Here is a 24,064-nt window from a genome sequence, read left to right on the forward strand (position 1 = left end):
AACTTTAGAACTTAACTAAATTTTATTACTTCAACTTTTGCTGCAAATGTTTAAGGGCTACTAAAAATAAAGAATGTAGTTTCGTTCACTAAATTTAGTGTAAAATTTTCATTTTTAATCCAATCGAGGTCAACAAGGGCTCAAAATTTGTGTAATGATATAGTCTATCAATAAAAAAATTAAAACCTAAACATTCTTACCTGTTTGATGTAGAAAAAAATAGTAGAAGTTACTCAAATGTCTAAAAATCATCAAAATTGTCATAAAATTTCATCATTAATCGACTGTAACTCTCTCAATTTTTGTTGAATTTTATTCTGTGACATATGGATCGAAAGGTAATTTAATAACCTTTCCAATGATACCTCATTTATTATATTTTGACAAGCTAATTTTCCTACAGGTAAGTTTAAGTGGCGTCGCACCTCGTGCAAAATTTGAAGCTACAGAAAATGATTTTCTTACTCAAAAAACACCTACTATTCGAAAAAAAATGTTTTTTTCGATTGACATTTTCACTGTAAACCAGTGTTAATGTTTCTATTAATAGTCAAGAACATTTTAAGGTATAATTGCACATACATATCATTCTAAAAAAATTATTTTTACGAATAATATTACTATGTAGGTAATAAAAATTATTTATACCCACATAATTAATATTTATTTATAATTTATTCTTTTAATTTACTTATTTAAATAAAAGATTTTTATTTGATAAAATTGTTTGATTTGATTTTTTTGCAAAAATATTTTACAATATTGAAATTGTCTTTAAAATATGTTAAAAAATTAAATAATCAAATAATATGAAAAATTTTTTAATAAATAAAGCGTTTAAGTTTTTCTATTAATTAATCTGAATTATTTATCTAAAAAGACAATATTGATGTATAATACTTGTACACTATTTTGCGTTTGTCTAGTTGGAAATCAATAAGGTCCTGATCAGTTTTCTCTAGTCCAGATTATCCTAACTAGAATATGATAGTATTCTAGTGAGTTTTCCTAGTCTAAATTATCTTACTAGAATTCGATAGGGACCCGACTAGTTTTTCTACACTAGAGATTCTAGTCAGAATCTAGCGAGGGCTTTACTAGAGACAGGGACAAATGGGGAAATTTTTACACGGGGTACTTTCGGCTAGGGGATACAGAAAAAATATTGTAAAATAAAAGTTATTGAAAAAATTAATTTGAAAAATTAAATTGAAAAAAGTTCTCTGAAAGATCAATAAAATTTGTATTATTAATTTTTTAAATTATCGAAAGTTTTCTACAATAGATATAATTTTACATATCGTGCAATTTTTTCAAAAAAGCAACAAAAACAATTGTTTGACTAGCTTTTAAAATTTTTTTCCACTATTTTCACGAAAATTTTCTCATTGTCAATAAACGATTCTTTTTATTTTCAAAAATTTATTATTTTTATTATAATTTTATATTGTTAAAACAACTTTAAACACTTGTCACGCATAATAATTTTTTTAAATTTTGCTGGTAAAAATATTTTACTCCTTTTAGGAATAAAATAATATATTTCACTTTCTAGAAATTGAAATTTAAAAAAATTTCTGAATGAAATTAAAATTAATTTTAGTAACTAAGAAAATATTCTGAATTTATTTTGAAAAATAAAAATTTGTTTAAATCTAATTTTTGTTATAATTATAAAATATTCTGTTTAATTTAAAGTTTGAAGCAATAATAATTTTATAATATTGGAATAATATTGAAATCCGTATTATATTGACAATGAATAAATTTTTAATGTAACAATTGTAAAATTTCTCAGTTAATAATTTCGCTGAGAACAATTTTTTTGTCAATTCACTAAAAATTATTTGCACACTTCAGCTCGAAGCATCGTTACGAAGAAGGGAGACGGATCTCAAGTGAAGGAGTCAACCGATAGCAGTACGACAATAGAAGACGATGACGTGAAAGGTAGGAAAATTCATTTCTTTCCATTTTGTTTTCATGTGCTTTTCTTTTTATATTACTAAAAAAAAGAATCAACAAAATTCAAAACTGTGTGTCATTACATCGCGTCTTCTCTGTAACAAAAATATATGTCTCACATTATTACATTCTAAAAAGAGCCTTAAAAAATATTTTTCATATCATAAAAAGAAATTTTTTAAACCAGTTTTCGAAAATTTCAATTTTAGTCGTATTCTGTAGTGTATTATTGAAATAATCTAGAAAGATTAGATAAGAAGACAAGTAGTTTGTGAATTAAAATTAGTTTTAAAGGGAGAAAATTACGTAAAAACTTAGTTATGATAATAAATTAGTGGAATAATATTTAGATATTTATGTATTTTTTTATTTAATAATTATTCTTTTGTTTTGTATGAATTTTTTTAAATTTGGATAATCAGAATTTAATTAATTTAATTTGGATTAATCAGAATAGAAAGGATTTTGTAGAATCTTCTCTAAAATATTAACCTTACTTAATAAATTTTTCGAATGACTGCTGAATTTTTTTTACTCATTAGGCATTCTATCATATCTCTCGTAATGCTAAATTACAATTATTCGAAAACTTATATTTACAATAGTTACTGTTCGCTAGTATAATTTTAGACGATTTATACAACCAATATTTTTTTTACCGTGGAAAAAAGTCCTTTAAAAATTAGAAATTAAAAAAGAATTGAATTTACTGAAAAGAGTACTTTTATGTGAAAGTATTACGAATTTCATTATTTTCCACTTGCACCTCGTTGGATTTTTTTTATTTGCAAAAGCTAACGAGTCCAGGATCGTTTATTGCGAAGAACAAGTAGATATTAAATTACCTAGTGAATTGTTTTTATTGGATAAATTGCAATTTTATTAAAATAGTTGTCCTTCAACTGTTTAAAAGAGAATTAAAAAATTGGAACAAATTTTAAATTGTTTTTTTTTAGACACTTGAAATAACTTTTTTTTGTATTACACTGGAAACTCCGAAGAGCGAACGGCTAGAGTCTTATCCCGCTCTTGGGAGTTAGTCCTTGAACGGCCGGGAGAGGTTAGATTCTATAAACACGCAGGACCGTACGCGTATTTTTGTGCCTTTTAATTTTTTCCAAAGCGTGACGCACACGGGGCACGAACATCACGCACCACTTTAACTATATACGCTCTTGCTTGTAGATTTCAGTTTCTGAACCCGCCCATTTTTCTCCCTCCGTCTTTTTACCGTGCCTCTCCCCTATTTATTTCGCTCTTCGGAATACCGCTCTTCGAAGTTTCCAGTGTATTTGAAAGCTTCTGCTGTTTGCGTGTTAATCTGGTTCCCAGTATAGCTTGATTTGTCGAACACATACTACTGTACTTGAATTTTAATTTTATTGTAAAATTTAGCTTGAATTATCTACATTTTTATCCCGTTGGAAGTTTTTTGAAATTTAATATGGCCAGTGATAAATAACGAATGAAGGAGTTTATTAGAATTAATATCTGGAAATACTAAAATGCTTCAAAATTTAGTTACTTGGATGCTGGTAAAAAGTTTGTATTCAATATTTCGAATGGGTGATAAATAATTCGTACATTAAAAACCATTTATGTATTTTTCGATTAAACAATGAACATTTTTAGACTCTCCTTCCTAAACTCGGCTATTTTAACTTAGAGGGTTAAAATTTAGTACAAGTGTATATTTTCGAATGTAAAATACGTGGAAAATATCGAAAATCTGTTTGCAAATCATTTATATACGCGCAATTCCACGTAATTACCTATTACCTTTAAAATTCGGTTAAACATATTTTTTTCTTAATCCTTATAGAAAAAAAGAAATAGGTACGTATTTTTTTATTTTTGTTGAATCGCCCAAATTTTCGAGTTAATATGAATTTTTGGATTTGTAACTGTAGACATATTTTCAGTAGCTTATAAGTCTGAAGACATTGAGTTTAGAAAAAACTTGTCAAAGAATGAAAGTTTTAATTTTCTTTTTACTTTTAAGAAATGTAAAAAAAAATTTTTTTTTTAAATAATTTTCTTTTTATAGAGTAAGTGCACTAGTTCCTGCGGCATTCCAGCTAAGATATCTTTTGCATAAAAAAAAAAAATTTATAGCAAAGGAATTAAATTAAAAATTTATTAAACAAATTGTTTGTATTCTTAGGAAATTTTTACAACAATTAATAGCCTATAAAATTATAGCATTTTATAATTTAAATAATTAAAAAGAGTATCAAAAGCGTCCAATCCTGCGCTCTGTGTCAATTGCTGCGCGTCAGTTTCTACGGCCAAAATAGCATGTATTTAGATATTGGATGTCATTTTGCCCGCAGCAACTAAAGCACATGCATTTCACATGCATGTTTCAGATTATGCGGTAAGCAGAACATTTAAACATTAATATGTGACGCGCTCCCAAGAAAGGTACTTAAGAAGCAAACGAATTATAGGTTGGGTTCGAGTTAGATTTACCTTGATTAAAAGTTCATTTTTAATTATTAGAATTTGAAACCAATATTCATTTAATATTTTGAATATAATGAATACTTGAAGACCAAAAATTTTTAATTAATAATTGATTCTCTTTCTGTATTTTCATTAAAAAAATTTAAAACAGAACCTCACATTTTTTTGCTACTTAGGTACCTTTCTTGGGAGCGCGTCACATATTTTCTTGTAATAAATAATTACACAATTAACGAACGCGCAGGAATTGAAGCATCCTCAGCAATTGACGCACTCACCCAAAATAAATTAATTTTTTTTAACTTTGGACCCGATTCTTTTTATTTTTTTAAAATTTATTTATACCTTATAATGTACAGAAGATTTTCCAAAAAGAACCAGAGTGGGCCGACGCGTTTAATGAGTTTTACAAAATTATTAAAAATCACGTACAAGGTGCTCACGTTCTACGAAACGCCTCACCAAAAAGAAATTTTTTCATAAACAATTATTATATATATTTATATTAAATGTTTATTTTATTTTTTGCCTTCTGCAAGGGTAGTTAACATAAACTTTACAACCGAATAAATTCAATTGGAAAGGTTATGAAATCATTAAAATCTTCTTTAGAGAACCAATTTGTTACAAATTGATTTATACAGGAGTCTGTCGATTGCCGTTGGAATTTGACACCAAGAAAGAACTGACATCGACCATACCATGTTGAAACCCTTTTTTTACCTACCTTTTATCCACCTACAGAACTACCCAGTGGCTTCAGACTTCGTAGATGAATGGCCCCATTTAGTCGCTAACGCGACCTTCCGTGCCGCTCTTGTTCTGGCCTTATTTCCTTCTTGTCCTTGACAAAGTCTTCTTGGCTTCCTCTAGGGCAGTTCTGAAGACTCTGCATTCTCCTGATCCAGCAACATGTTGGATGTCCTCCTTTTCGCCGAACTTCGCCTGGCATAAGAAGCAGCATGGACTCTTCTTACAATCTGCTGCCTACACGGAGAAAAATTATTTTTAATGATTACAATAGTCTACATTACAGCGCGGATATGTGACCACTTTTTGGAATGATTACGAAGACTATGTAATGTGTTAAGAATTGAGTAGGAACGATTACTATAGCTGTTGTAAGGGATACCTTCATGTTTGCACTCCTTACAACAGCTATAGTAATCATAACAAAAAGTGGTCACATATCCGAGCAGTAATATAGACTATTGTAATCAGTACGAATAAATTTTTCTCCGTGTATGGCCGGCTTCTTCGCACTTGAAGCACGCAGCCGACCTATATACTGCTTGACAATCTCTACCTATATGGCCATAGTCAAGGCACCTATGACACCTTCTGACCATAGTTCTTCTTCTTATCCTGCAAGAGACGAACCCAATCTTTATGTCCCCGATTTTCTCTAGCTTATCAGCGTCTTCCTGGCTGGTGACCACGACAGCGAGCTTTGCTCCTCTCTTAATTGGTCCAAGGACCGTCACCTTCCTGCTTCCTGTTGGTACCGTAGAAACCTTCTCCAGGGCACCCAGTACGTCTTCTTTTTCTGTAAGGGCATCCATATCGCGTATTTCCAACGTAGTTCGCCGGGCCGCCTTTTGCACCTTACCTAGTGCTCCAATGACCCTTATCACCTTCTCGGTGAACAACGCCTTACTTGAAGTCCCTCCAATTTTGATAAGAAGGTCTCCCTTTTTAGTGGAAAAAGCTCCCACAACCGTTGTCTTACTGGCCTCCAGGTCAGCCTCTTCACGAACCTTCTTCAAGACGTTCGCGAATGATGTCCCTTCAGCCACTTTGACGATCATTGTTGTTCGTTGTTGTGGCTGTCTTCTGTTCTTGACTGAATTTGACTTTGGTGCCGACTTGGTACCCATGCTTTCAGTCCTTTTAGAAGGTCCCTCCTCCTTCTTCCTCTTTGTGTCCTTCACAAACTCTGGACCACTTCTCTTCCGCTTCTGACTCTTCAAGACAACGTTTCTTAGCATTGCTGCGTTGAAACGGTCATGTATCATCCTTCGGTCTTTGCGTGCTTCTTCTGACCAGGTTAATCCCTGGTAGAACTTCTCATCTTATCTTATGCTTCTGAGTCCATCCTTGATTGTCATACTGACACTCCTCTGGACCTCACAGGACTTCAGCATCTTGCTGACCTCATCCTCTATTTTTAGAATGCTCGCTGCCTCTTCCTCCCGCAGCTTAATGCATTCCTCTGGATCTTTATTGCAGCTAGCAATGTCAATCGCAGAAACATTACTGAAGACAGAAATGTTGCTGGCTTGACTTGTGATGCTGCTCGTGCTTCCTCTTTTCTCCACCTTCTCCATGATATGTGGTACTACCAAAGCGTTGTGGTACTACCAACGCCCTTCTGCATCCGTGGGTCACTGGCCATCGTCCTCACGCTAAGCGCTTGACGATCGGAACCAGTGAGGGATTTAGCCGAAGCATTACCCCGCAGGTACTGTTACATGTTTTTACAATCGCTCATGATGGATGTTTTCTTTTTTGTTGATTTTGGTCCGCGTCGAGTATTTGTTTTCCTCGATACCACCTATTACTAGGAAGCTAACCTATCCGCCACCTGGCACACGTCCGATAGAGGTCCAGCAATCCCGCGCAAAAGAACGAGTTCTAATGCGCCCCAGGTAGAACAAAGTTCCAACCGGGCACGGAAATGTTTATTTTATTATTTTAAAATATATTCTTTGTTATAAACTTCAATTAAAACTATGAAAAAAATTATTTTTAGTGCAGAGAAACCAAATTTAATTATTTGTTAACTAATATTGTTTATAACAGTTTAAATAAATTCTTTTATGATTTACTATTTATCTAGAAGTCATATTATATTAATTGAAACTGATTTAGAACATGCGTAGTAATGGAAAAAGAAAATAATAATCGTTCATTTTTAAAGGAAAGTACACAATTAATTTGTTAACTTTAAGTTTAAAAAAAATTATGAAAAATTGAATATTCTCAGGTTTTCATGGAGGGATATCTAGAGAAATTATTCTCCTTTTATTTAAAACAAAAATCACTGAAATTGAATAAAACTTGTAGTCTGTAGACATATTTTAGAAGAAAATTGTAAAAAAATCCCATTGTGAGACGTTTCGTAGAACGTGAGCACCTTGTACGTGATTTTTGAAAATTTTGTAAAACTCATTAAACGCGTCGGCCCACTCCGGGACTTTTTGGAAAATCTTCTGTATATTACGTGCTATAAATAAATTTTTTAAAAATAAAAAGAATCGTGTCCAAAGTTAAAAAAATTAATTTGTTTATAAAAATTTTTTTTTTACTTTTCTTAAAAGTAGAAAGAAAGCTAAAACTTTCATTCTTTAACAAGTTTTTTCTAAACTCAATATTTTTAGACTTATAAGCTACTGAAAATATGTTTACAGTTACAAATCCAAAATTTCAAAAATTCATAAATTTTTTTTAAAGAAAATTGCAAAAAATTAAGAAAAGACGTGTTTTTTGTCTTTAACTTTTACCCTATGAGCGAAAGGATATCCCGAAGGATATTGGGATATCCTAGGGACATTCCATTGCGGGAGACTCGCGCGGGATGTCCTTATATTATCCATACGGAATATGCCACGTGAGAAATAGTAATATGTTGAAAAATAATTAGAGCTTTATTTATTTTTCATGGCATAATAACATTATACCTACGTTTAAATATTTTATAAGTTTGCGTACTACTTTGTTGAAGCTGACGTCTCAGTGATTCTTGATCATGATTTGAGGTTATGCACGTGCAAAATATAACTTTTATAATTTAATATATTTTATAAATATATTTATTTTCCACTTTCGTTAATTTAATGCAACTGATTTAAAATCTCGAGTCGAACTTTTAGACCTGCTTACATCCTTAAAACTGAAGGTTTTTAAGGATGTAATAGGATGAAAGCAGAGTTTATTTGCATTGCTCTGCTCTCTCCCACACTTTTCCCTACTACATCTTTCCAACACATGCCCCCAATCCTTATTCTCAATACCACACACTCTACCTTAACATTATTCCATTATTCCATTTACCTTCGTCCCTAAATTTCAACAAATACTTTGGTAGATTTTTCCCTTTAACCATCTTGTACCATCGGTTATATTTCGAACTTTATATCCCTCTTACTCCACTCCAATCCACACTTATTATTATCCTTCCCATTCATTCGTTTATCACTCATAACCTTCCAACTCTCTTTCCCACACGGTCAATCTCTTTCTCCCTTTTCCCTCCTCTCCTTTAATCAATACCCTTGCCAATTTACTTCCCTTCCCCCTCTCTCACTTCTCTTCTAACCCCAAGGCTCTCTTCCTCTGTCTCACTACCAATTTATCCCTCCAATTTCCTCCCTCAACATATATCCCGGACAATTATAACTCACCCCCATCGCCCACCTTAAAAATCTGTCGTGCATACTTTCTATTTTCTTTACTTCCTCCCACCCCCACACTTCGACACCATAACTCAAGACAGACCACACTAACATATGAAACAACCATTTCCTTCTTCTTCAATCATTCCTAATCTTTCTTTTCCCTACACCCAAACCTGTCCCATTAATCTTCCTGCTTTTTCCAACCTTCTCTCCACATTCAACTTCTGTTTTCCGTCATATTGAAACCAATATCCCAGATAACAGAACTCATCCACTTCCTCAACATTCATACCACATAACTTCCACTCTATATCCACACTCTTTTTTCCTCTTCTAAATCTAACTACTTTCGTTTTCTGTACATTCACACATAAATCCCTTTCCTTCACAGACCCTACAAATTCCTTAAGCAGCAATTTCATGCACCTTCCTCATCCGCCATCAGCACTACATCGTCATCATAAGCCAGAGAATAAACTCTTTTGTTCCGCAATATAAGTCCCTCTTTTCCCCTCTCAACCAATTTTTCCTCCAAATCTGACATCAACATATTGAAGAGGGCTCAACGGACAACCCTCTTCTCCAGTCTGCTTCTGAATATTTCCGTATAGATTTTATATCCCACTGGCATCAAAGTTACCTCCCTAAAATCCTCAACTCTTTTCCCCTCCCTTCTTTTTTATTGGCACAATTAGTCCCGTTCTCCACTCCTCCGACCACCCCTTCCATTTTCCTCCTCTAGCTCCTGCCCTTCCTCCTGTATCCTTATTTTAAATTCTCTTAACTTTTCTTCTCCCCACTCTCCCATCTTATCCTTTCTTACTCCTGTTCCTGCTTTTCCTCGCATCTTTCCCTTATTCCTTTCTATGCCTTTTAACCCTACTATTATCAGAAAATGATCCGAATCTACCTCCCTTCCCACCTCCAAAAAATCCACCGCTTCTCTCACTTTTTCGTCTCCTATTGCATAATCAATTACTGTTTGCGCCCTACCCACGTATGTAAATCCCCCATTTATATCTCCGTTAATACCCCCATTAAGAATCGACCAGCCCCTTTCCGCCAACAATCCCAACATTTTTTTCCCCTCTTAATCCAATCTTTAATGCCTTAATGTTCTTATAAATTTATTTCCCTCCTCATCCCACTGACTTTCTCCTAACTCCCCCGTCCATGCATTGAAGTCACCCCCAATCAATTTTCATCTCTCCCTTTCTCCATTTATCCTTCTAACTTCCTCCAACCCAAATCGCCCCCTCTTCTTCTATATACTCCTACTATTATTAAGCTTTCCTTCCCAATTTTCAACCGCCTTGCCATAAAGCCTTCTTTTTCCTCCTCCACCTTATTTAATTTCATTTCCTAGACGCTTTTTATAACCCCAGAAATCATACCCCCCGCGCTTCTTCCTTTTTTAAATTCCCTCTTTGTCCCCTTCATCCGCCATTCGTAATCCTTCGGGAGCTTTTTTCTAATTCTTTCACAAACTTTATCCTCTATCCAAGTCTCGCTAAGGAAAATGACGTTCCACTTTTCCAGGGCTTTCCAAAATCCTTCATCCTTATTCCCTAGGCCCGTCACGTTCCAGAAGACCACCTTTACATTCCCTCTTCCTGCACGTACCTTTATTCTTCTCCCTTCCATCCTCCTTCTTCTCCAAAACCCTCCCTTTTCTCCTCTGCTACTGCCTCCCAATCTTCCTCTGACACCACCCATTTTCTCCCATTTACCCAAATACACTCCCTTCCCCATTTAACCCAGTGCCCTTTCTGTCTCTCTTCCCATGCTTTCCTTCCCAATAACCACCCTGTTCTTCTTTCCTTATACGTTTTATCCTCATCAATTTTTTCTGGCCTTCCCTTTAACTTACTTTTTCCTTTTAAAACCTTCCACTTCTTTTCTTTACTACCGAGTTCCACTATCCAAACCTTCGGTTTATCCCTATTTTCCCCACCTGCTCCTCTAATCGACTTAATATTTACTGCCACCCCAATATCTGTCATTAGTTTTTCAATCTTTTCCTTTATACCTGCTCCTTCATTTGTCAATCCTTTTATTACAATCACCCTTATGCCTACCACTTTCTTCCTTCATCTTTTCTATCCTTTCCACGTTTTTCTCTAATTCACTCAGCCTTTCCAATTTTTCCCCAATTCTCTGAAATTCTTCCTTCCTATCTTTCTCCTGCTCTAAATTCCCTTTTTCTAGACTATTCAGCTTCTGCTAAACTTTTTCTCTTTCCATCATCCATTCCTGTTCATATCTGCCCCACATCTCTCTTATTCTCCTCATTTCCTCCCAAACCCCCTCCATTTTCTCCTTCATTCTCACAAATCTAGCTTCCCCTTTTTTTCTTTCTTCTTTCATTTCTTTTTTCAGCTCATCTAATTTCCTGTTGGAATCTTTACTCATCTTTTTTAACATTTCCAACATTTCCTTTATTCCCCCATCTCCCTCATGCCCTGACTTATTTTCCTCCTTACTAGCATGTTCCTTTTTACTCTCCACGTTCTCCCCTTTCGGATCTTTCGCAAAATTCTCCATCACTTTTACCAAGCTTCTACTCACGGATCTCTCGCGTCTATCTATGCTTGACGGATTGCCGGCTCTTCTTTTCAGCTTTCTCTCTGTCTCTCCAACCGCACTCGCATAAAAGCAGCCTTCTACTTTCTTTCCTTCTATCTCCTTACGTTCTCCACTTGCTCTCTCGCTATCTGTCTCCCCTACTACCTTACTTTCTCTGTTCTTTCTTTCCTCTCTCTTTCTATTCTGCTTTTCGTTAACTGAATCTGACTGCCCTCTATTGCTTTTAGTCGGAGTTTCTAATCATATCACTCTGTTTTACCCACCTCACTCTTCTCTCGTCTCCCTCTCTCTCTCTCTTACCTTCCTAACCTAACAACCACTCTGCACTCCAAATTCTCTTTTTACTCTACACGGAAAAAATAAATTCTGTAAGAATTCCTAAATTTGTTCCATAATTGAGGATTTGTGCAAAGTTCCAGAAATTTTTAGAAATTCAATGTAAGTATATCTGAATCGATCCGAACTAATTACGAAACGGTTTTTGTGAGACTTTCAAAATCAGCATTGTAAATAAATTCCTGGAGAAATACAGGACTGGTCCATAATATTATCGAAATTTTGTCGTAGAAATTATATTTCTTCTAAAATAGTATTTACAAGCGTCTAATCAAGGAGAACTCCAGTTTAAATTTCATAATAATTCCCGAACTTCATCGAAAGAAAAGATGTGCCGACCCCGTTTCTCACAAGCGCTGAATAAAAGTAAAGTCTAGTATATAAGAGACTTCCCAGGTCCCTACAACCAGCGTGCGATTCAATGCGTCGTGTATTTGCGTTTATTTGTGTATAAATTATGTGTGCGTTAGAATATATGTAGGCAGCTATAAGTGTATTATGTATGTATGTATGTATGTGTGTGTATCCTCCTCAACCAATCACAGTTCGCCTTGCTTGACGAATGTCGATCAAGTATATACGCGTATACACAACTTCTTTTTTTTATTTTCTTTGCTACGGAATTGTTCCGGAACTATTCTGTAGCCCTTATAAGAGCTTCTTCATATATGAAGCGACCCTCTGAATTTTTCCCGAACTCATCGGAAGTTCTACCGTCCAGACTATCTGAAATACTCAGCCGCTACATTTCGTAAAAACTACACAGAAAAAAAAAGTCTTAAAACTGTGAAGGGCTAATTTTAAAATCAGGCTTAATTTTAGTCTGTAACGATATTTTAGCCTGATAATTAACTTAAGAGTATTGTTAACACGCCTTAATCTTAAAGCAATAAATATTTATGACTTAATTTTATATGTGAGTCTTAAATATAGTCTCAGCGAGACTAGTAGAAACTTTAAGAACTCAACAGATAAAATGAAGTCGAAATGTAGACTAGTTTTTAGTCCCCTAGCGTCTATAGTCCTCTGGAAGAGGAGACGCGCTTGGGCGTGATCAGGTGACGTGTCATTAGTTGTCGTGGCGTTGCCTTGAGTGTACGTGTTTCCTTTATCTGTTAATCACCTATAGATTTTCATATTTTTGTGTACCGAATAAATAAAATAAATAAATAAATAAATTCATTGCTACAATATTATTCAGAGAAAAAGTTGCGCAGTAAAAATCAAAAAGTATCGAAATGCTTATACAAAATGGTGACTTTTATATATTGTTACAACTCGTTTATATTTATACATAGAAGATAAATTTAAAACAAATATGTATGAAAAGTTTTTATTATATTATGTGCAAGCATAGTTACACTGAACTGAAATGAATTTGATTCAATTAACCGATTTCTTGTCTATTATTAAATAATGACACTTATAAGGTACATGTTAACAAATGTCATCATGAAAGTAGATGAAAAATTAAACCTCAATAATAAAAGAATAAATAAATAATTTCATTTTATTATTTTAAATAGCTAATTTAACTTTTCTTACAGATGCTTATATTACAATCTGTTACCGGCATCTCCTGATATAGTTAATAAATATAACTTTATATTCAATAGAAAAATAAATTTGAACTGTATTATTTACTACTTTTAAGTATTTAAGAAAGCTTTATTTTAGTCACTATATTGACTTGCGAGTAAATTGAAGTTTAAAAGGAAACTACTTTTAAGTCCACTTTTTGGCTATCGGCTATTTTTAAGACTACATAGCGACTTCATTCAAGCCTGCGAGTACCGACTTTTTTTAAGACTCTTTTTACAAACTAATTTTAAGTCTAGGATGACTACTTTTGTTACATCTTAAAATTAGCTCGTTTGTAGACTTTATTCAAGACTTATTTTTTTCTGTGTATCACATAAATACCGAGTTCTTACCATATAATTCCTAAATATCTATTTTGAAAGTTCGACATTTCTTCCAAATAACAGCTCTATAATAATTACCGACTTTTGCTCATATCCTCAATTTCGGAACGAATTCAGGAACTATTTCCGAACTATTTTTTTCCGTGTACTTCCAGTCAGCACACTCACACACACTACTTACACCCTTGAACTCTGCACTTTTCTGCATACACTCTACTCAATTTCACCACACTATTCTCATTGAAACCTTCAAAAACTTTAACTTTATACTTTCTGAAAAAAATCGCGTCTACTATACAACAGTACCGGAAACGGAAACCGAATTTTGAACCTAAAAGGTTAAAACTTGGGAGAAGTTTAAATTATCACTTGCAGATTACGGGAAGAATATTTACAAACGCGATTTGAATTGATGAAGGAACGTCTTTTCGAAAGAAGTTAAAAAAATACGAAAAAAACGTATTTTTTCTTTAACTTTTTGACCTAGAGGGTTAAAATTTGATAAAAGTTTGTATTATTACTTGTAAAATAATCGAAAAATACGAAAACCCTTATCCGAGTAGTTTTAAATAACATTTTTATGAAAAAAATTGAAAGAATCTGCGAAAAAAAACAATTTTTTCTTAACATTTTGAATTTTGGACCTGTAGGGTTAAAATTTGGTACAAATTTGTATTATTACTTGTAGATTACTCATATTATTATATTTCAGTACTATTTGAGTCAGTTTTGCAACTATACTGAATCCCTAATTGTTACTTTTAAAATTTGATTCTGATTTTTTTATTAGCATCGTTGTTTTTATACTAACAAGTGGAGCTTTTTAAATATTAATGATTGATATTAATAAATCATTTATTTGTTAGATGTACTTCAAGAGCCATATATTCAAATCGTTATGTTGATTTTAGAAATATATTTGATGACACTCTACACGCTGCTCAGTGCACGTCTAACATAACTCACACTTAACATTGCACAAAATTTCTTTTCACTCTTTTAGGACATTCTCAAAAGTTTAATACAAATTTCAATACAAATTGAAAAAGAATATTACAATGTTTAGGAAATTCGGACTTTTTCTTTTAATTTCAGACAGTAAAAAATCGAAGTCAGGAGATTTTAGCGTAATAAGGAAATTTGAAACTTTTTTTGTAAATTCAATGGTTAATAATTTAATTACAAATTACCCCTACAGCACCTAAAATTTCCTGAAAATGTATTAAATTTTACTTTCAATGTTCGGAATGTTTAATGCAAATTTTAGTGAAAATTGTGTAAAGATTTAAGTCTTGATTAAATAAATGTTTAGTGTCAAACTTTCCAGAAATACACAATTTTGACTAAAATTTTCATTAAACATTCCGCAGATATTGCAAATAAAATGTAATAAATTTTCAGGAAATTTTTGGTGCTGTGGGGGTACTTATTACTAACTGACTTATTTATTTATTAACTAATTATTTTTTACTAATTACTTTTTACTAATTACTTAATTAGTAATTTAACAATTTTGGACATATTAATTGTCCTCTTGTTATTTCTTTCACTGATTAGACACAATTTCGAAAATGTTGAGTACATTCACTATAACACAGAGTAAATTGTATTCCCCTCCAGTTTATTATTATTCGAAACATTATAATTGTCTGTTTAACGATATTTAACAAATTTTTTGAGAAAGCTACATAGCGTTGAAAGAAAAATGATTGTTGTTTAGCGTCGAACCTGGATTTTTATGTGTAAATTTTTGGCAAATTATAACCATCAATTTTGGCAGTTAATTATTTTATATTATAGAAACAACCCTTTGCAAGTTCAAGAAAAAATTTTCTTTTTTTAAGGAAGAATTTATCACTCGGTATTAATTAATTATTAGTTTCGAAAATATTTTTTAAAAAAACAGATTTCTGTAGAAGAATAGTTGTACTGTCGATACATGAAATTGAGAGCTTCAAAGTAAAATTGATTAGGAGAGATTGCTAACTTAAAAACTTCTTTTTGTTGAAAAAAACTTCCTTTTTAATATTTTAAAAATAAATTTTTCATGATTTTCTTTATTCCTCTAAATAAACATCGTTTGTTTCTTTCTATTTAAAAATGTATTCATTTGATAATAAACCTGACAGCTTGTTTTGAAACAAAACAGATTTAGGCGAGCATTGTTACAATTTATACTAAATTACCATTAAAAGAGGCAGAATGAAATTTATTATTGTAAACTTGTTTTCATTTAAGAAAATGTTTGGATAATTCCTGAGTTAAACTTTCAAGGAGATGTTAAGAACCAAAGTTTTTAATGAAAATTACCTAAAAACTTTTTTTATCATCCATATACCGTCAAATAAGGTAATTAGTAACAGTGGGGTAATAAGTAACAGGACGTTTTTGTTGTCCTGGTACTTATTACCCCATTTGACGATAGTAATTTTTTTTAAATATCATTTCACTAGCACTTTCTTTTTAAAAGGTACTAGTGGAAGTACTCGACAGTTTACAACACCATTTTAAAACTCATTACCTCAAAATTACTTTTTCTTAAACAGAATCAAGTTGTTAGATGATATATTAGTTTATATTTTTCTTCTTTGTCAGATTAATTATAGAAATACTTAAAAATTAATTACAAAAAAGTAAAATAAAAATGAGAAGAAATTCTGGGTCCGTCGCTAACTAAATCGAAGCGCAAAGTAGAGCAGCTGCGAAATTATAACGCCGGTGTTTGTATTTCGATGCTCACAAATCCATAACACATAGATGGCATTTAATAACGTCAAAGTGCGCATGTCCTGGAATAAAGAAAATTGCGCGAGAACAAATATAATACTTTCATTATATTATTATTATTATTATTGAACTTCGCCACTTGACACTGTACACATCGAAATATATCTTTTTTCTCTATTTTCAAATCGCACATCTACACTCTAGTGCAATGAATTCCCTCTTAGAATCACAAACAAACGAAAAAAAATAATAATCAGACATTAATAACTCCGCATCAATAACCAAAAATTTAAAAATACAGAAATTTTATTATATAATCCAAAGGAAATTTATGTCTGGTTTATTATGAAACCCTTTATGAAATTTTCATATCTAACCATTTACACACTTATGTCTTTATAAATAAACGACGATTTTAATGGTCAAGGTTTTCTTTAATATTTTATAAATGAACAGGAAAATAAATATTATAATTTTTGTTCTCTTGTAAAACGAAAACTCAAGAATTACTTGAAATTTTCAAACGACAGCAAAACGTTAACCATTAAATTGTAAAAGAAGGCTTCTCTAAAAAAAAGGTGGAGAAGCATTGCAAAAAAAATATAGCCAAGATCCTTTGATGAAAAAAGCCTGAAAAATCAATCGCTTTCTTTTTTGTCGAAGTGAGACCGTGAATAGCTATCGACCACCACTTTTATAATCAACCGAAAATTATAATTTTTTTTCTCAACTCTTCTCTTTTTCTCACTCATCTTTGCTGTCAGTCACGTAGCATTTTATTTGAGTTGATTTACAACTCGAACTAGCAAAAAAAGAAAAGTAAAAAGTAGAATAAAAGATTTTATAAAAAATAAGAATTGTATGTGTGATATTTCAGAAATCTACTAGGATTCGCAAGTAGCAAGAGCGTCTAAATCCAACAATTGTCTCAAATTGACATCGACAAAACTATACGTAATTCACTAGTTACAAATTAGATTTGTGATATAAATTAAAATGTAGATAAAATAAAAGCACTAAAAGGAAAAACAATTTTTTTTTTAATTTTTCAACTCTTCTGAATTAGTACAAAAAATAGCAAAGGTTTGGTTCAAATTAGATTTGTTGCCATCTAGATATCATTTTTAATCCATTAAGTATAATTTAGATTTTTTTTTAATGTTACGTTCCTTTTTATTATCACTTCTTTTTTACGATTTTCACTTTTAGATAATTTTCTTATTCTTCGCTTTCGTTTTTGTCCATATTAGAGATTTTCCAGTTTTTTATTATTTTTTTAATTATAAGGCTTTTTTGATAAATTCCATTGAGATCTGCATCCTTGGCAATGTCATTTCTTTAGTTATTATTTGCTATCTTATGAATTTATTTTTACTAGTACTTTATTTTTCTGTCGAATGCCTTCATCGTTGTGCTCCCGATCGTTCGCTACGAAATACGCTGAGAGGCGTTGAAGAGGTCAATAAATGCTAACCCGAGTCAAAATTTAGACCTTCTTTTGACCCTGAAAACGATGCGGAAAAATCCATATTCCGAAGTTTAGAGGTTAAAAAGAGGATTTCAAATTTTTATAATTTCTATCTATGCTAATGATATTATTTATTCAAATCATTCAAAAACTATTATTTGCATCTTCTATAGGGCAATTAAAATATAACTCTGTAAAAATAATTCCAATTTTAGTATTCGAAATATTTCAAAAAATCTTTTTTCGGACGTCTTTTAAGCCTCTTTATTTCTCCTTTGAACCTCTAATAGTGCGAAAAAATCCATTTCTGCAGTTTTTAGGTTCGAAAGAGGATTCAGAAGTGTTAAAGATGTTAAAAAGAGGTTTTTGGAGAACTAAAAGAGAGTTCAAATTTTGACTCGGGAAACCACTAAACTTTTCGGATATACTTCCCCTTATTCCCTTATTCGGAAGTACACCCAACTTTTCTTCTTCTTTAGTAATAAAAAAATTTTTAAAAATACGAAACGTTTTGTCAAAAATATACTTGCTTTTTTACTTGGAGTTTTAATTTTATTTTAATTGAGTTTCCCCCATTCTTTCTGCTGCGCGCGCTGCAACGGAAGAGTGGAAGGTATTCCCACAACTCTCTCGTGGCGCGCGCAGCAAGTAGAGAGTGAGGGAAGCCTCCCACCGTTTTGGGCTGCGCGCGCAGCAAGTAAAGAGTGGGGAGACCTCCCACGCTTTTTACACTACGCGCGCGGCAGGTAAAGAGTGAGAAGAAGCGTTTACACTTATATCTAAACAATTAGTTCAAAGTAAATTCTTTTGTTAATTAAAAAAAGAAACTAACAGTTCTTTACTTTAAAATTATCCTTTTGGAACTAAATTTTGTTACTAAAGAGAAAAATATAAACTAGTAGGTAACTACCATATTTTTTTTCTCAAATATTCAAAAATTCAAAATGAAATTGAAAATTTTGATAGAATCGTTTATAAAAGCAATATGTATATTTTTAAACATGAAAATATATTTGATTCTCGGGAAAATTTGTAAATCTTGAATATTTCATTGTGTATTAGCATTTACTGTTCCCTTCAACAACATCGACCAAGCATTAATGTTAGCAATAGTACGTGCGTTGTATAGTTGTGTACCAAATACACTTTATGCACAGCAACGAGTTTTCAAGTAAAAGAAGAAATGGAAGAAGTATAAAGACGCCTCCAAGGACCAATGAGAATACGCGGACCGGGAATTCGGTCGAGGAGCAAAGTTTGCTATCTCACTATTATCTACTCTTTTTTACTCACTTTTCATTCAATAAAAAAACGAGAGAATATAATTATCAAAATTTTCTGTAAATCTTATATTAATATTATTGAATTGAATAAAAATTTAATACGTATTATTAAAACAATTAAATTCACAATCCCGTGTGGAAATTTTCTAATGGCCCTTTATTGGTTCTACCTAGATTTCCCCTTTATTAACTTGGTCCTAGCTTATTTAACCTTGTAGGCCCTAGGTTGAAACGTCACGCTCTTCTAGCCTGGTTCTACCTAGAGAACTAAGGGATATGCTGTAAATATACTGGTGGCCAAAGAGAAATCAACATAACCTTTAAATTCAACTGATAAATTAGTAAATTTGACTATGTCATATTTTTATACAACAGATTGAATCAGTAACTTATATTTTACTAATCGAATCAGTAACTTTCTACTAATTATCAGTAACTCAATTCTGATAATAGCAATTAGTAGAATTATTGTACTGATAATCTGTCAAATTTTACAAATGAAAAGTTAAAAGTAAACATTTCAGTTCAATATTGTCTCAATCTTGCTATGAGATGTTTAAATATTACTTCAAATTACACATAAACAATTACTGATACATATTTTTAAATATATTTATAACATATAATCTAACAAGAAGTTCTAGCTATTACCAAGCTAGGGCCAGGTTAAGGTACATTCCAAGCTAGGACCATTATAGACCCAATAATCAATATTGGCAAACCTTGGCAATTTCCACACGGGATATTGAAAACAAATTTGTTTAAAAGAAATATTGAAAATTGAGCTTAAAAAAAAATTTAAACAAATTAGGAGAAATTTTTTTAAATTAATTCAAGAATTACAGTAGTTAAAAAGAGAATGTTAACAAATGATGTCACGTTTTTGGGGGTAGGGGGGTCTCTACTAAACGTGACACAATGTATTTTTCCCATGTGAAATTGCGTGACATGGGGGAGGGGGGTGTTGGAAATCTAAAAAAATTGCGTGACGTTATTTGTGAACGCTTCTAAATAGTCCAATTCTCTCAAGAATCTTCTTTTTCACTTTTTCTGCAAAATTACCATTCATTTTTCTTTTTGATCAAATGAAAAAGTTTTTTTTGACAAAAAAATCTTTTTACTAAAAGAAAAAAGTTTTTTTATCAAAAAATATTGTATAAAAAAGTGTAAATAACAGGTAAATCTTAGTAAAAATTTATAAATAAGCACTATAATTGTGAGCGAAAAAAATTTATTTCCGTTTTCTAAATTCGTTTACACTCTTTTTTCTCTCTTTCTTCTCTTTTGATATCCAACGATCTCACTTTGATCGTGGAAGAATGGCAAATTTTTATACATTGTGCCATTGAATGTAAACGCGAATAATGGTTTGCAGAAGCCTTTTTACTTCATCTCAGACGAATGTACGATATTACATATATTATATATATTTTTTTTATTCCGCATATTGTGTTCACTATTTTTTTCTGAAAAAAAACTTGACACGTGACCTTTTTATACCCAAAAAATGTATTCTTGTACGTCACTATGTTAACCACTGTCACAAAGTACGCATACTCTGGTGTTATGGATTTATGAACACCATTTTCTGCCTTTGTTTTCTGTCTATGTCACATGTTTTTATTGATTCCCTCACTCGTCTCACCATACTCTCTCTCACCTTATTTATGCACGCACCTTCATAAATATATTATATTTTGAAAATTTTTTATTAATTTTTATTGTAAATTGTATTAAATTCTATTAATTTTAATTAAACTTTATTACATTTTTTTAAATTTTGTTAAATTTTATTACTAAAACAATTGTTTTAATTAGTTAGGAATTTTGGGACTTGAAAGAAGATTTTAAGATAAATAACGTATACTTTAAAGAGAAAAAAAATTGAATTAACCGAGAATCAAATCTTGGTTAAAAAATTTGCATACAAACTGATTTCTCGATGAGCTAATTTTATATCTTTCTAAATTTAAAATTCTTATTTTAATTTTTCATCTTTTTCGTTAATTAACATTCAATTAATTTTGCTATTAATTGAATTAAAAGTTAAAAATAACGTATAAACGAAACAAATATTTTTTAAGAAAAATTCTTCTTGCTGAGCTAATTTTATATTTAGTTTTCCTTAAAAATATTTGTTAATAGCGAAATTAATTGAATGTTAATTAAATAAAAAGTTTAAAAATTAAAAAAACAATTTTAAATTCTGTTTAAAAATTAAATTTTATTCACTTATAGAGAAGTAGATTAATATTATGAAATTAATTGTTAGATAATTTTTCACTACTGTAAATATAAATGAAAAGTAATTTTCAAATATTGTAATTTATACCTAAAAAATTAATTAAATTTTTGTTGTACGAATCAGTTAAATATTTACATTAGTTTTCACATAAAGAATCGCAGCATGCATTTTTTTATACAATTTTATCAGAATTGTTTTTTTCGAAAATAATGTTTCTCGTCTTCTCTTCATAAAAAACAAAAATCAAAGATTAATCCATTCGAGCGCATGTGCCTTTTGCTTCTGCATATATATATAGTTTAGCCCCAAAAATTCGGATAAATACAGGACAATAAATTTTTAAAAATTATGGGAGAAAAAAGTTTTTTTTAAATTTATAGGTAATATTAAATTTATTTACTCTGTAAATCTGAATTAGTTAAAAATAATTAATTATTAGTAAAATCGTATTTGACTCTTTGCTTCAGCAATTAATAAAAAATAACTAACTATACGTAGAAAATAACTAATTATTAGTTTATTAGTAAAATGTTACTATTTGAATCAGTGACTGACTTTTTGCTATCAAATTAGTTATTTTTAATTAATTTAAATTTAGAGAGTAATATATATATACAGTAAGAGTATCTAACTATGAATCACCCCTAAGCGTGAGTGCGAGTGAGCGAACATTGAACGCCGCATAAGAGTGTCCTCTTCGCACTCGTGGACTGATGCATAGTTAGGTATTCTGTGTGTATATATATCCATATATATATATATATATACCAAAGAAGCATGTTGCATTTTAAGCCTATGTTGGTGTTATTTTTACCATTAATTAAAAGTTTCTCTTTAATTATTGTAAAATTAAATTTTAATTTAAAAAACAAAATAAATTTTTATTAGTTATTTTATGAAAGTTGATGCCTTTTGTACATTTTTATTTACATAAATTATAAACATAACCTAAAATTTTGCTTCTTAACTATATCTTTCTTCAGTGCGTCTTACAGTTGAATTTATACACGGAAAAAAAAATCAGCCTAATAATGCATGGAGTCTATTGGTTCGATTTTTACATGAGCCCATTTTGCAAATATCACACAGGAGTTTACTAAAAATGCATGGCTTTTGTGACTTTTGCCACAGCACCATGCGAAAATAGGATGGATTCCAAGCTAATCACGCATGGTAGTGTGCGTGCAATATACACAACAGACGCTCATGTGTTTTTAGCCTAGTATTTTTTTCCGTGTATATATATATATATATATATATATATATATATATATATATATATATATCAACTTTCATAAAATAACTAATAAAAATTTATTTTGTTTTTTTAATTAAAATTTAATTTTACAATAATTAAAGAGAAACTTTTAATTAATGGTAAAAATAACACAAACATAGGCTTAAAATGCAACATGCTTCTTTGGTATATTTCTTCAGAGTTTTAAATTATATATTTAAATATTTTAAATTTAAAAAAAAGATAATTTTACTCGAGGTCATTGTAGCAATCGTGTCAGCTTGCATTGCACTGTATTAATAAATCTCTAAAATACAAAAATGCATGAGTCAAGAATTTAAAAAACTCTTCCATTGACATCATATCACACAATTAAAATAAAAATGTATATATATATACACTACCGTCGGAAATTATCGGTACGGCTGCACGCGCACGGCCTAAAAACATACCAATCTATAAATCACGATATTTTTGTAAATACAAAAGTCAGAAAATTAACAAATATACCATTCGAAAGATTATTAAATTCTACTATTAATGATACATAACTGAAAATTTTAATAATTTATACAAAGATTGCAGCAATCGACAAATTTGACAAAAAAAATTTAAAAAAAAATATTTTTTGGAAATTTTTTCAACCCCGCACATTTTTTAAAAATTGTAGAAAAAATGTGAAACTTACATAAGTGTGATAACTCAACTCTTATCTTTAATTTAAGACCAAAAGAGTTTAAAAATCTTATTCCTTTCGTGAGATATCATTATAAACGTCCGAGCATGTTTTTTGACAAATGCATTGAATTAGTCGATTTTAAACGATTTTAGGCTGAAAATACTCGGCCGTTTATAATGATATATCGCTAACCGATTAAGATTTTTGAACTCTCTTGGTCTTAAATTAAAGATGAGACTTAAATGATCACTCTTATGTAAGTTTTAAAATTTTTCTACAATTTTTAAAAAATGTGCAGGGGTTGAAAAAATTTCCAAAAAAATTTTATTTTTTAAATTTTTTTGTCAAATTTGTCGATTGCTGCAATCTTTGTATAAATTATTAAAATTTTCATTTATGTATCATTAATCGTAGAATTGAATAATCTTTCGAATGGTATATTTGTTCATTTTCTGACATTTGTATTTACAAAAATATCGTGATTTATAGATTGGTATGTTTTTGGGCCGTGCGCTTGTAGCCGTACCGATAATTCCCGACGGTAGTGTATATATATATATGTGTGTGTGTGTGTGTGTGTCTTTCGTGAACCGGAGAAAGTAATTTCTAGAATAGAGAAGTTAGTGGGGAAAATGTAATTTATATGAAAGGATGTGGGCAAATGCAATTTTAGAAAATGCTACCGTCTGAAAAGAAGTTACAATACCTTGTTAACAGTTTTTATTTTTATTTCTTTTTATCTTTTATATT

At 30.9% G+C, this 24,064-nt stretch overlaps 1 protein-coding gene across 1 annotated transcript in view; it reads left to right on the plus strand.

Moving 5' to 3' along the window:
* LOC122502384 (calcium/calmodulin-dependent protein kinase type II alpha chain-like) overlaps nt 1-24,064 on the plus strand; it is a 274,765-nt gene that overhangs the window by 186,131 nt on the left and 64,570 nt on the right. The window contains exon 10 of the mRNA XM_043612408.1: nt 1,861-1,950. Within this exon, the coding sequence (XP_043468343.1) occupies nt 1,861-1,950 (90 nt within the window). The remainder of the gene's footprint in view (nt 1-1,860; nt 1,951-24,064) is intronic.

The sequence above is a fragment of the Leptopilina heterotoma genome, unplaced genomic scaffold (genome assembly GCF_015476425.1).
Source record: "Leptopilina heterotoma isolate Lh14 unplaced genomic scaffold, ASM1547642v1 Lhet_107, whole genome shotgun sequence".
Classification (NCBI taxonomy): Eukaryota; Metazoa; Arthropoda; class Insecta; order Hymenoptera; family Figitidae; genus Leptopilina; species Leptopilina heterotoma.